Below are 13,665 nucleotides of genomic sequence, written 5' to 3' on the forward strand. Positions count from 1 at the left end.
ATCACTTAATCCAAAAGTTGAGTTGCCGCCTATATTCAACGTAAATTGTGTTGTGCAGATTATGTTACCTGTAAATGCGGTAGGGAAACCTCTCCTGAGAAATGAAGAGTCTTGTAGTATTACAGATCATCCGCTCTTCATTTGTTGGTTAGCGAATTCAGACTTTATAAAAGCAAAATGATCTTGTATATTTTCCCCTCTGCACTGCTCAGGGTTCATTAAGGAAAGATGAGAATCTTGATACTGCATCAGATACTTTCTTAATGCTATGATTCGGGCTTCAGTATTGTCTATTTATGACTTCTATTCCTTTTATGGATTATATTAAGGTTTCACCCAACCCAAAGCATTGCATTTTATTCCCTTGTTTTTGTGGTTCACCATGTGCCTTTGGAAATGTTTTGGTCACTCAGGGTTTGTTTGTGCCCCAGTTGTGGAGGAAGAGAGCCCTCTTGTGGTCGGCCAGTCAGTAGTGGTCCCTTCCAAGCTCTGCAACACCAAGTAGGCAGATATTTTTCTGGTTGTGTTAGGGCACATTTTCTCATAGAAACAGCTCCAAGAAGAAAATCCCTTTGTCTGAATAATCACAATACTGTTTGTTTTTACACCCATCGCAACTCTTACAAGCCAGTTCAAGTAAAATATTGTTCATTAAAAAGTCCTGAGCTGGTCACCAGAGTCTGATGACAGCTAAATCTATCTTAATAGATTATAGGAGTACCTTTTATTATTTCGGCTGAGGATTAAGATGATAAATTATAGAGGTCAGAAAAAAAGAAATTCTTTTTGGTGTCTGTTTGAAGAAGCTAAGTCCTATTCCTTGTTCTCCAAATGTGTTATTTATCCATAGAGGGCGACAGATATATTATAAAAACATAATTTAGTCTCCTTACTTGTCTTTCATAGACTTTTGAGTTATGACCTTGATAAGAACATAGAGTCTATAATTTTGTTATATTTCCAAATATAATTTAGAATGTACTACATGAAACTTTGTGATAAATGGAGGCCTGGCTTCCCTTACAAAAGATTTCTTACCACTCTTTATTACTATAATTGTTTAACAGAGTCTAGCTCCAAAAATAAAGAAAAAAATTCTTCCTATTCCACCTCCCCTGGGGTGCCAAAAATTGCTGTGTAATATCCTTGCTGTCTGCATTTACCTGGCTCTGGAAAGGAACCCATACCCCAAATCCAATCTTTAAAATGGCAATAATAATATCTACTCCACAGGGCTATTGTGAAAATTATAGCTAATGTAAGTGTAAGGGCTAATTGAGGTTTCTCAATGTTTCTCAATTTAAGTTTCACTTAGCATTTCTCAACAGGGACGCTATTGGCTTTTTCGGCAAGGCAATTTTCATGGTGTGGGTCTGCCTGGAGCATTGCAGGATATTATCATCCCAATAATACTCCTGCCTAGTCATTTTGACAAACACAGATGCCCCCACACACTTCCCCAGGAGGAAGGTTCTGTCTTCTTTTGAGAATCGCTATATGTCTTGACACATAGTAGGCAGTTTTTTAGAGAGAGATGCTGTTCCCTGCACCATTAGAACTGCAATAGGAACACTGCAGCTTTGGTTTGCTGAATACACCCAGAACAGCTCAGACCCTCACCAGTGACAAGAAGAAGCATCTCTCCAGCCCAGGACAGGTCCCAAGACTCTTGCCCACCTGGAAAAGGGCTGTGATAGCAAACTTGGATGACTAGTAACCACTTTAGGGGCCTTAGCTCAATCAGACACACACTGCCTAAGGAACAAAACCCAGGAGTGTTTTCTCAGGCAAAATCCTACAGATTCTTGGTCCCCATGTGAGCTCATCTGTTCTGATTTGTGGCTAGTCTAAACTTGTGGTTTGGTTTCATTGTCATTTAACATACTTTTGTTAGCACGTGCTGTGTGCTAGACCCTTGTCTCCAAGAACCTGAGTAGCATGGAACTTATTTTCCAGCTAAGTACTTTACATACATGATTTCATTTTATCCTCACCACAGCTATATAAGGTTAATGATATATCCAATTTACAGATGGAGAAAATGAGACTCAAAAAAGTTAATTGACTTGTTCAGAGTCATACAGGCAGTGTGTAGAAAGGTCTGTTTGACTCCGAGTCCATGTTCCTCTCCTCCACCTCCTCATAAAGGGGACAGCCCCCACTTGTGGAGCTCACACACTGGTAAGGAAGACAAAATAGCAAGCAGCATGGTAAGTGCCATGACAAGGGATACACTGGATGCTGTGGGAGCAGAGAGGGAAACAGAGAGTCTACCCCAGGCTGTGGAGGTCACAGAAGCCTTCCTGAAAATGACAGCTAAGCAGTCTTCAAGGATGAGTGGGAATGAAGCAGACCTTGAAGTGAGAGAAGGGTGTTCCCCGCAGATGGTCCAACACATTCCAGGAGGGAGGGTGGCACTTTCAGCACCTTGGGATTAATTTAAAGACCAGGCAGGAATGGCAAGTGATGAGGTTAAAGACCTCTAAAGATGTCTAACTGGTTTCTCTGCCAGAGCAGATCCTATCCCCACTGAATAACCCAGATTGTTTTCTTCCAGCCAGGGACAAGTGGTGGCCTTCAGACCCTCAGATCATATCGGAAGGGCTATATGCAATAGCTGTCGTGCTGAGTTTTTCTCGAATTGCCTACATCCTGCCGGCCAATGAGAGTTTTGGGCCCCTGCAGATCTCCCTGGGGAGAACCGTGAAAGATATCTTCAAGTTTATGGTCATTTTTATCATGGTATTTGTGGCCTTCATGATTGGGATGTTCAATCTGTATTCCTACTACCGAGGTGCAAAGTACAACCCAGCGTTTACAACGTGAGTATCCTGGGGCTCCCCTGAGGGTTTCGATGGGCTTCCCGGGGATCCTAGGGAATCTCTTGCAGGTGGCTCCTAATAGAGACTCAGGTTTCCTAAATGTTAAAGGCAACTTTATTCAAGGATGGTTTCGAGTTCAGGTTCTGGAGTTGGAAAAACAGAAGGGCTGGGTTCAATTCTCGCTTTGCCATTTACATGCTGTGTGGCCATGAGCATGTTCCTTAACTTCTCTGAGTTTTAGTTTATTCATCTTTAAAATAAGAATAACAATACCTGCTTAATGGGGATAGTGTGAGGAGTCACTGAGCTGTCACACAGTAAACCCTCGATAAATGGAAGGAACTGTTATTTCTACCGTTATTGACTAGAAAACAAAGCTCTGGGCAAATCTTGCATGTCAACACTTTAATGGGGCAAGGCAGTTGCAATCCAAATGAAATAAGACTAAAGAAAGAAAGGAAAATGCAGTGTGGGAGGAGAGAAAACACATACAGGTTGCTGACCTGGCCAACAACTACTAAAACATACAACTTGGCCATGAGAGACTCCTCTGGGAGACCGTATGGAAACAGCACATCTCAGAATAGCCCATCAGAACAAGAAGTCAAGAATTTATCAGCCAGACCTTTCCCATGTGCTGTCTTTCAGGAGTCAGATTCACTCCCAGGTCATTAACTCGCCTGCACTTCCAGGACAGCCTCTGTGGAAGCCATATCCACACGGCATGGGAGGTAGGTCCGCACGTGGGCAGAGGCCAGCTGCTCTCAGTGCTGACTGGGCAAGCCAGCGTGTGTGCATGGGCACCAAGCAAGTCCCGCAGCATCACATGCCTTAGGAACAGCAGGGAAGGTCCAGATGAGAGAGGCGAGAGGTTTGTGGTGTGAGCATGAGGCAAGGTGCTGTCAGGGGGACTGACATCGGGGTCCTGAAGTAGCTGCTATAAGTAGAGCAAGACAGTGGCACAGCCTCCCCACAGAAGTGGTGCTGGAGCTCACTGAGCCTGTGTCCAGGAAGACCCAGACCCTCCCCTGCTGCTCCATGGAGGATGCCAGGTGGTCTCCTCAAGGGCATCAGTAGCACTAAGCAGTGGTCTAATAGAAGGATCTGGCAGACCTGAGTCTACATCCTGGCACAGGAGGACCTTGATGATCAAGTTACTGGATTTATCCAAGCCTCTGGGTCCTTGAAGATAAAATATGAAGATGTCCTACCTTGCTCATAAGTACCTTCACGAATCAATGAGGGAGTTATATAAAGTCCTTGAAGCACAGAAGTGTTCCCAGTCTGTGTCCCATGCCAGGCCTACCTCATTCCAGAAGTTCTCCCTGCCTTCATCCAGCTCTTGCCCAGAATCTCAATGGAAGGACAGTCTGGTCTCCAGTCACAGGCACAGCAGCTGAAACCAACAGAGCTAAGCACTTCCTGACACTTATCCCCAGGAACCCCTCAATGGCCTGGAATTTGTTTTCTAGCCAGTGACAATGGCTGAGCCTTGGCCACGCAAGCTCCCTGAGCAGTTCCCACCTTGTAGCACGCTTCTCTACCCTTCTGGAGAAACCACCCATCAAGGGAAGATACTTGTCTCTAAGAACCCAAACCAAGTGCGGTGAACTGTGCCTCTCAGCTCAGAATCCTGGAGAGCACTGCCCCACCTGTGTGGAACTACCTCGAATGGTGGGCTCCTGGTGCTGCTGAACCACAGAAGCTATCACTCTCTGAAGCAAAGAGGTTGCGTTTACTCACAGGGAGCCAGTGTCCAGCCCAGTGCTGAGAAATGCCCCTGAGGGGTTCCTGGCTCTGCCCTTCAGCCCGCAGTACACCACAGCTCACACTAGGTTTCAGTCTGAGCTTTCCACTTACTGGCCATGTGGCCTTGGGCAACTGCTTAAACACCCTGGGCCTCAATTTCCCCAGCTCTGAAATGAGACTACTAAGATGGCCAGCTTCACAGGATGTCGTAAGGATCCAATAAGAAGAAATGGGATTGAATACAGTGCTTGGCATTTAATAGGCTTTCAGTGAATGGTGGTGGTCATCACGGAAATGGTGAACAAGGAGGAGCGGGGAGGATATGTTACAAGGAAAGACTCCTGGGGATTGATGTGGCTCCATAGGACCCTTGCTGGACAGGAGCCTAGCTTACAAACTGACCACCAGATCAGGCCGAGTACGTGAGGGAATCAGCTGGGCTGCCTTGTATCACTCCAATATTCAATGATTACTGTTGAAAGAATGAAATAAGCGTGAATCACCCAAAAGCACATTTGCTCTAGCTCTGCTAGAGGTAAAACTAAATATATCCACTCAGCATGGGATGCATCATTATTGAACAACAGTCGAGATGTCAGTCAATAAACAAAGGCTCTTACCCTTGGTGGTCAGGCCCTGGTGTCCCTTCTGTGCTTCCAGTCTAGCATGATGCCCTGCACCAATGTTGCTCACGAAATTGCTCCATAAACAAGAATGAGGGAATGCACAGGACAAAGCCAGATTCGAGGCAGTCGGGTAAGCAACAGGCCAGGAATCTGACCGTGTAAACTTCTGTCCCAGTTCTACTGCCTTGGTTGTTCTGTGCACTCACCCCATACTACCAGCCCACAGATCCTCTGAAGGTCAGTGCCATGACACATGGGAAAATGGAAAAGGTCATAACCTAAGAGTAGGGCCACAACACTCAGCCAGATGCGGCAACAGCTAATCTATAGAGAAAAGGTGAAAGCAGGGAAAAGAGGCAAAGCAATTGGCTTGCCCCATGTGCTGAGAACCAAATGGAGATTTCCTAGACATGAGGGGCCCAACCAAAAAGGACCCCAGGCCCTCCAGGATGGGGAAGGGAAGAGAAGGTGCGGTGGCAGCGACAAGCTCAGTAAACAAAAAGGATAGGATATTTATCGCCTTGACAGCTCCTAAAATGGGATGTGCATCTGTGAATAGGATTTGATCGAACAGGAAAACAGTCAATAGAACAGTGAAGTGGAGAGGAAAGAATGGATTTTTGTAAATGTTGTCTCTTACCTTTTGACTGCTTTCTGGAGCATGTCAGCCTCAAGAGATCCTCTTTGATAAGCAAAAAGCCACACTGGGGTAAATAAGTCATGTACTTTAGGGAACTCAGAGCTATTCTGAGTATAGGCTATACAAATGATAAAGACAAGTGACCCCTCTCAGGTGAATGTTTGCTTTATAGCAGCCCACGTCCAGGCCACCCTGCCCTTGCTCTGGGTCTTCCCTGTGGCCCACCCACAGGGTGCTTTCTCTCTGTGGAATTTTGTGTTTAAAACAGGATCAGACAGTCCTCTCATCTGTTTCTATAGAGCTGGAAGACTCAATCCTACAGATGAGAAAGTCGGGCTGGAGCACAGCGCAGGTATCCTTCCCCTATCATTGACTGTCCCCCCAACCTCACCCCTGCCATGTTCAAGGACAACCTGGGTTCCTAAAGACTGTTCAGGAGTCCACTTTGGATGTCAGCTGTTAGGAACCAACAGGAAGTTGTCTCACAGGAGCCCTGTTCACCCTAGGGATGCAGTCCCAGGGCCACTCACAAAAGCCAGTTCCAACTAAATCCCACTGAGTTACATTGTGGTACAAAAAGAAAAAAGGAAAGATTTCTCTACCAACTGCAGACACCCCCACCTTCAGCCAAGCACTGCCCTAACCTTTACTGTATCCTCCTTCCCTGCTCCCAATTCCCATTCCCTCCATCCTGCAGACCTCAGTGAGGGGGTTAGGAGAAAATAGATTGAACTAATTCTGTTCACAGCATGAATAAACACACAATATGAACATTCTTAATTGATATCAATGGTTCTCAAAATACACCAGCACCATCTGGAGAGATGGCTAAACTTGGGGTTTCCCAGGCCCCACGCCTTAGAGAGCCTAATTACTATAGTTCCAAGTAGGGCCTAGAAATCTGCATTAACAACTCATTGGGGGATCCTGATTCAAGTGGTCTTATGACCACAATGTGAGAAATGCTGATCTGATTCAACCTCACCATCACTCAGATGGGGAGATGGGGACCATGCCCAGCTCTGTTCATTAAAGAAAAGAGAGCTTGTTAACCTAAGTGAGGGTCTTCTTGGTAGAATTTCAGGCCTTGTGCAGTCAGACTAGGTAGCCAGACCCAGTGGGGAGCAAGCTCTGGAGTCAGATCCTATGAGCGGTTCCCAAATTTTCAGCCTCCTTTCACTTCAGAACCAAGGGTTCTCTCAAAGGTCTGGGTCATTTTTCACAGCTGCCTCTGTGTCAGAAGGCTGACCTGAAGGGAGGAGCAGTGTGCATGGGTCATTGGTTGGTGAGGGGGCTGTATGGGCATGACAGATAGTACACCTGCTGGCAGCTCATTATCTCCAAGCCACTTCTATTAGAAACTGCAAATGACCAGCGGGAAGGAAGAGAACGTATTCAGACGTGTCCTTTGCTCTCAGAGTACAAAATCAAGGTATCCTAAGATGAGGGTGAGGAAGTGGAAAGAAAATCATCTGAGAATGCTCCTTCTTTCAGAAAGTCTTTAAGAAAAGCTCTCAATTCCAGCTTTTGGGGATTTTGTCCTAAATGGGAACATATCTTCAATTTTCTCATGGAAGTCAGACAAATAGGATTTGCTTTTTGGAGGGTGTTTTGTAACCAACTTTGCTGGAATGCGCATATTCCAAAAAGCAAAGATCTTATGCTTCGAGATGTGTGGAACCTTTGGGGTCCCAGCCCTCTAGTTGCAGTGTTAGAAAAAAAGAGACAAAACATCCTTGGCTCACTAATGAAATACAGCTGGGTTGAGAATGCACAGATAAAGGGTGGCCTTCCCTGAACTCTATCTAATTGGTGGCCATGGCAGAACAGGTACAGAAAAGAATGGGAGGAGCTCGGGGCAATGAGGTGACCAAGAGCAGGGAAGTGAGAGGTTCTCCAACACAACCCATGATGCGCCCCTGGTCTCCCCCGTGGGTGAACTTGACCTCCTCCATTTAATTCTGATTGGAGATTAAATGTGGGCTCTAATCCCAAAAGATGATCCCAGTCAATCCTTTCTATAGACCATTGTAGAGGCAGCTATACAGAATAGCTGGGTTGAGACTTTTCTAATCAAAAATAATACCTCTCCAAGGTTATTCTGTCTCTCCAGGAATCATTTTAATAGAAGGAGCTTCAGCAGGGCTAGGCAAAATTAGAAGCTTCTGTTTTCCATGACAGTTATGGAAAATTTCTGTACTCTCTATACAGATTCCTATGGCAGAAGGCACTGATTGAGCTCTACCCGGCTCAGCAGGGCCACCCAGCACAAAGGCCAGCTCCTCCTTCCAGTGAACCTCCTTCCCACTGGTCATTGGAGCCGAGGGAGGGGTCCCTGAGACTCTGCCCATACTTCCCCCGCCCCAGGCCCACTGCACCACCCTGTTATTGAATAGCTTGTGACAAACACATGATCTGCCCTCTCATTTAATCCGCACAACAATGGAATGACACAGGTACTGCTACTAGGAAACCAATGCTCACAGAGATGCTAGATTTGCCCAAGATTACAGAGCCAAGAAGAGGATTTGAACACAGATCGGCATGACTCCAAGCCCATCCTTCACCTTTTGACCTGAAATTCCCTAGAGTGAGTCCCCCACGCCAGGGCTTATGCTCTGAGGTGGAAGCTGAGTGTCTTTAAAAGTTGGATTACTTTGCTGTGGCTATTCTAGAGAATACAGTACTAAATTCAGATTTTGATTATCATTGAGAACCTGATGATTCTACATATGTCGGCTCTAAATACGCAGCCTGTGATTGTCCCCTGGGTGAAGCAGCTTTCTATTCCAAAGTGTGTCCATTCATTTGACAGACATTATGGAGCAGCTATTCTACGGCAAGTTCTCTGTTTGGCTCTGGGGTCATAGGGATTAATAAGACAATCCTCCCATACCTGAGAAATTCATAAACCAAAGTTTTTTTTTTTTTTAAGCATCAGCTATTACACCATGTGATCATTGTCAAAGGGTACTTGGGCAGCACAGTGAGAAGGAAGCACTGCTTTGTCTGGCAGAGTCAGGGAGGGCTTCTTGGAGGAGGTGACCCTAAACAGAGGGTCTTAGAGGATGACTAGGGCATTCCAGCCTGTGCAAAGTGGAAAGGAGTGGAACATTTTTTGAAGTGATAGAGAAAGCAGCTTCCTTATCACCCAGATGTTTCAGTGCCTCAGGATACAATAAAACCCTGTCTGATAGGGTTTGCGAAAGGGATAGCAAGCACCTTCTCTGACCAAAAGGTGGCAAGAAGCCCCTGAGACAGCCCAAGAAGCAGGGCCAAGGAGGTAGACGAGATAATGTATTCAAGCATAAACAAAAAGAAGGAATTTAAGTTCAATGTGAAGGCCATGGGGTAGAATGAAGAATCTTGCGAAAAGTAAGCTATTTCTAGTACCTGAGGCAAGCGTGATCCTTAATTCCATTCCTATCTAAACATCTGGATTCCCTGCCATAACATCTGTTGCCATCTTTATCTAGAAGGAAGTGTTGTCTTAGAACCTGTTGTACATTTAAGAATAAACTTTTGTAAAAAAGAAAAAAAAAAGTAGGTTAAGTAGGCAAGAGTTTGGGGAAATGGCAGAAGGTAAAATCTGATAATCCAGCAGGAGCCAGATTGTGAAGGACTTTGTAAATCCTGATAGGGTGTTAAGGCCCTTAGAAAAGGCATCAAGAAAAGGAGGAAGCGTAAATCAGCCCTGCCTTCAGAGAGAAGCTGTGGCAGCTGTGCAAATGAAGGACAGGCTGGAAGGTGTGGGAGGGGAGGTCCATGCTCGGCCTGAGCTTGGTGCTGGGGATTGTAAGATGAGCAAAATCATCTTACATGCTCCTCCCTCGTGGAACCTGCAGATGGTGGGAAAGACAGGGGTTCATCAATAGTCACAGGAATGAGGGCATGTTACCAACTGAGAAAATGTTTTGAAAGAAAGACAGCTCCAAAGGATGCTGAGCTAGATCCATTAAGAGGCCACGACAGGAAGCCACGGTGAGAGAAGATGCAAGCCTGAACTAAGGAAGTGGCAGAGGGGATGGAGAACGGGAAATGGAGACAGGATATTGAGGAGTTTAGCGTGGATAGGATGTGGTAACTGCCTGAATGGGGTGGGAGGGTAAAAGAAGGAGAATGTTCTTGGGCTTTGGACACTGGGAAGTCCCCAGAAAGGGTAGCCTCCTTGAGGAGGGAGTCAAGGAGAGTAAGGTAAAAGGGAGGGCAAGGTCCCCGGTGATTCAGGAAAGGGACTGGGGCTTTGACCTTCTCTAGGACCCATGCCCAGCAGAGCTGTAGGCAAACACTCAGATCTGCTTCCCAGAAGTTTGGGCAAAGTCTATGTCCTGAGGGACTGGAGGAGCAGTAGGGCCTGGAGATGGAGGAACTGTGCTGGCACCAAGGGCCACAAAGAGACTGGTTGAAGGGGTAAAATGGGCTCTCCAGCTATAGAGTGCATTGCAAATATAAGACAAGAACTTGAGACTTCTCTGGCTCAAGGAAGGGAAAAAGGGAGATAGCCAGATGAGTTATGTAGACCCAGAAACCTCCAGAAGGAAGCAATAAGCCAGAGGAGAAGCCTTCTGACAGCAAAGAGCCACACCCCCAAGAAGGACCTGGCTGCAGAAGAGGTCCCACAGGGCAGCTGAGGCTGGATCATGTTGCCTGCCCTCATAAGACTTGCTGTAACCAATGGCCGATTGAGAGAAATCAGGGAAAGGTCTCCGGGTAGCATCACAGGACCGTGACCTACCGGCCATGTTCTTTGTGCAGAGCATGCGGAGTGTGTCTGCCAGTGGGAACATGGAATGGAATCAGTTTCCTGGGCTTTACAGAGGACGGATTTGCCCAGGATCCTAAGTCAGTGTTAAAACACGGGCATCTCTGGTACAGAAGTGGCATCATCATGTTTAATTATATTTCGAAAGGTATAATCTTCCCTTTCGTCTTATAGATTCAAGTTAGGCATAAGGTATGGGGAAATGAGAGAGCTTATTATGCCCATTTCCATGAGGAAAAACCAGCGAGGGAAGGACTAAGACTTGATGGAGGAGATGGCAGTGGTCAATGATGGGGCACAGGTCAGGCTCAAAGAGGCTGAGCAGCTGGAAATGGCCTTTATGTGTCAAAAAAAAAAAAAATTGTTTGGGTTTAATACAAGTTCTTTGCATAGCTCTCAGGAAGTAATAAAAATATAGACCTGTTCCTAGGCTACTTTAAAAGAAAGATCATGCCTGTTACAGCAGACATTCTACTATCCTATGTTTATTTATACCCTCTCCTCACATTTCTTCATGATGTGAATTTTAAAAGCCTGGTATCTTTGAGCATCTGGAACAGGCTGAGAGCCCACAGAGTTCTGAGGGAAAAGACCTGATGCACAGAAAATGTGCTCTTCTGGATGACGTCTTGGGCACTCCCCCAAGTCCTCCAAAGGACGAAATCCCTACCTTTTAACTCACTAAAATTCAGTTCTAGGCTGGAAATAAGGTTTAAACTGCCATTCATCAAAGTGACAGAGTGACGGGAAACTGGACTGTCTAGGGTTAGTTTTAGAGAGATAGCAGAAGGGACAGTTGTTAGGTGGGTCTGAAGCAAGCTGGCTAAGACTCAGTCACGTCGCGCCTTAGGTTTCCAGCATTCGATCATCCACTGACCGCCCCCCGAAAAAGGTTACCGAGTCCCTACTATGAGCTGGGCGCTGTTCTGGGTACTGACAGCAGAGAAGTGAGTGAGTCAGCAGGCCCTGTTCTCATGGAGGTCACATTCCTCCCTCAACATGAAAAGAGGCAAAAAAAAAATAAAACTTTTTAACAGACAAATAAGATCTATAGATTAAATGCTGAGAGCAAGGAAAGACATACGCTTTACAAGTAATTAGGAGAGGGCCTCCTTCAGATGCAGCCATCAGAGAAGGCCTACCCGAGCATGTGACGATTACATTAAAGCCTAAAGGATGAGAGACATGTTCATGTGGAGAGAAAAGGGAAGGGCATTCCAGGCAGAGGGAAGGGGGACACACTGGGCGGGAGCACTGTGCCGCGGTGAGGAGGGGATAAGCCAGAGTCCCCGAGGCTGGCAGGGCTCAGATTACCAAGGGCCCAGAGACTGAGGCTAGGTGACTGGATTCGATTGTTACCCTATGGAAAGGAGATGGGCAGGATATGGTTTCTATTTTTAAAGGGTTATTCTGAAGATTGATTGTAGGATAAGAGAGTTTTTTGGCCTGATGCTGGAGCCTATTGCGATTAAGAGAGAAGAAGAAAAAAAAGAATACTAATAATAAAATGAGTAACATTTATTGCATATCTGTTAGATGCCAGGCAGTATTTTACCTACTTCACAAGCATTCTGTTAACTCGTTTAATCCCCTTGACAATCCTTTGAAGTAGAGATTGTTGTTTTACAATGTTACAGCTAGAAAAAGAAAAAAGAAAGAAAGAAAAAAAGAAAAAAGGAAAAAAAAGAGGCACAGAGAAGCTAAGATTTTTGGCCAGAAGCTCACAGTCACACCTGGTTTGCCTGACTTCAGAGTCTGCACCCCAAACGCCTCACCAGAGCCCCACTTCAACACTGGGATCAGGAACCAGGAAGCCAAGATGTGCACCAGGGATTCATTCATTCATTCAACAGACACTGGATTTATCGAGAGCTTTCAGTGAGCCAGATTCTGTACTAGGTTTGGAGTTTCAAGGGTCAAGAAAGCATAGCTCTGACCTCAAGGAGCAACAAGGCTACTGGGAGGAGAGTCTGGCCCTCGGTATGAATAAATCCAGGCTGCACCGGCTTTGTGCATCCCAGTTCCTTGGCACTGATTCTGGAGCCAGGCTTCTCTACCTCTGGACTATCAAAACCAAACTCCTCCTGTAGGACCCAAGATAAACTGAGAGGTGATTCAGAGGACATGAGCTCGCAGGGCATGGCAGGGTTGAGGTTCGGACTTCCTCAGGCATCTGACTCTCTTCCCTAAGCTTCGTCAAGCCTGTTCCTACTGCTCTTGGCCTCCAGATCTGGGCATTAGGGAAATACAGCCCTCTTGCAGGGTCTTCCTTTATTCCGAGCAGCTCCTTCCATCTCCCAGCTTGGATGGCAGGTATTGTTTCTGCTTCAGCAGAACTCTAGCACGCTAGCTATTGTCTCCTGAACTTGAGAAACAGCCTTTTAGGAGTTGATCCTCGTGCTTAATTTTAGCCTGCTACATGTAGATTTGGGTAGGTAACTGAACTTAACTGTTTGGGATGGGCGAAAGAGTTCCCTGACACTGGGGGGAGGGTGTCATGGCATTCTGAAGAAGCAGCAATTTTCATAACAATCACCCCAACCCCTCGCTTTGTTGATCAGTTTGTTCTCTGAGCTCCATACACAACTGCCTCTTCAGGCAACCTGTTATTAAAGTCACATTATGCAGGCGAGACAGACCTGGTAGAGAACTGATTACCTCGTCCCTGCCTTGTACTTGACAAATCAGCCCCAACCTTCCCACACACACACACACCCCCACCCAGTGAGGGGAGGGTGAGTCACAGTCTCTTCAGCATCAGTCACAGGCACTTTCCCCCTCTTATTCATTAGGAGCGCTTCTTATGCCACAGTGGTCTATTGACTACATCGCGGTCCCTTGCACTGGAAGCCAAGAGTCAAATATTGAAAGAAAGCAAGGTTGGAGAAATCAGAAATCATGATTTGCATGAAATCAAGGGTTATGATGATTACTGCAGATAGAAAGGATAATGAGGCTTGTTCAGAAAAGTCTATGAGCCACTGAATTATTAACTCCATTCAGCCCTGTGTGGAAGCGCCTGAGGGGCTGATGGGGTTGTATGTGTTCCTGAGTGAGGCAAGGTGA

General features: G+C 46.0%; 1 protein-coding gene across 4 annotated transcripts in view; it reads left to right on the forward strand.

Annotated features, from left to right (window-relative positions):
• TRPC7 (transient receptor potential cation channel subfamily C member 7) overlaps window positions 1-13,665 on the forward strand; it is a 124,191-nt gene that overhangs the window by 91,745 nt on the left and 18,781 nt on the right. For all 4 annotated transcript variants that reach the window (XM_016137714.2, XM_036224735.1, XM_016137715.2 and 1 more), the window contains one exon: window positions 2,558-2,822. In XM_016137714.2, coding sequence (XP_015993200.1) covers window positions 2,558-2,822 — 265 coding nt within the window. The remainder of the gene's footprint in view (window positions 1-2,557; window positions 2,823-13,665) is intronic.

This window comes from Rousettus aegyptiacus, unplaced genomic scaffold (genome assembly GCF_014176215.1).
Source record: "Rousettus aegyptiacus isolate mRouAeg1 unplaced genomic scaffold, mRouAeg1.p scaffold_m13_p_7, whole genome shotgun sequence".
Taxonomy (NCBI): domain Eukaryota; kingdom Metazoa; phylum Chordata; class Mammalia; order Chiroptera; family Pteropodidae; genus Rousettus; species Rousettus aegyptiacus.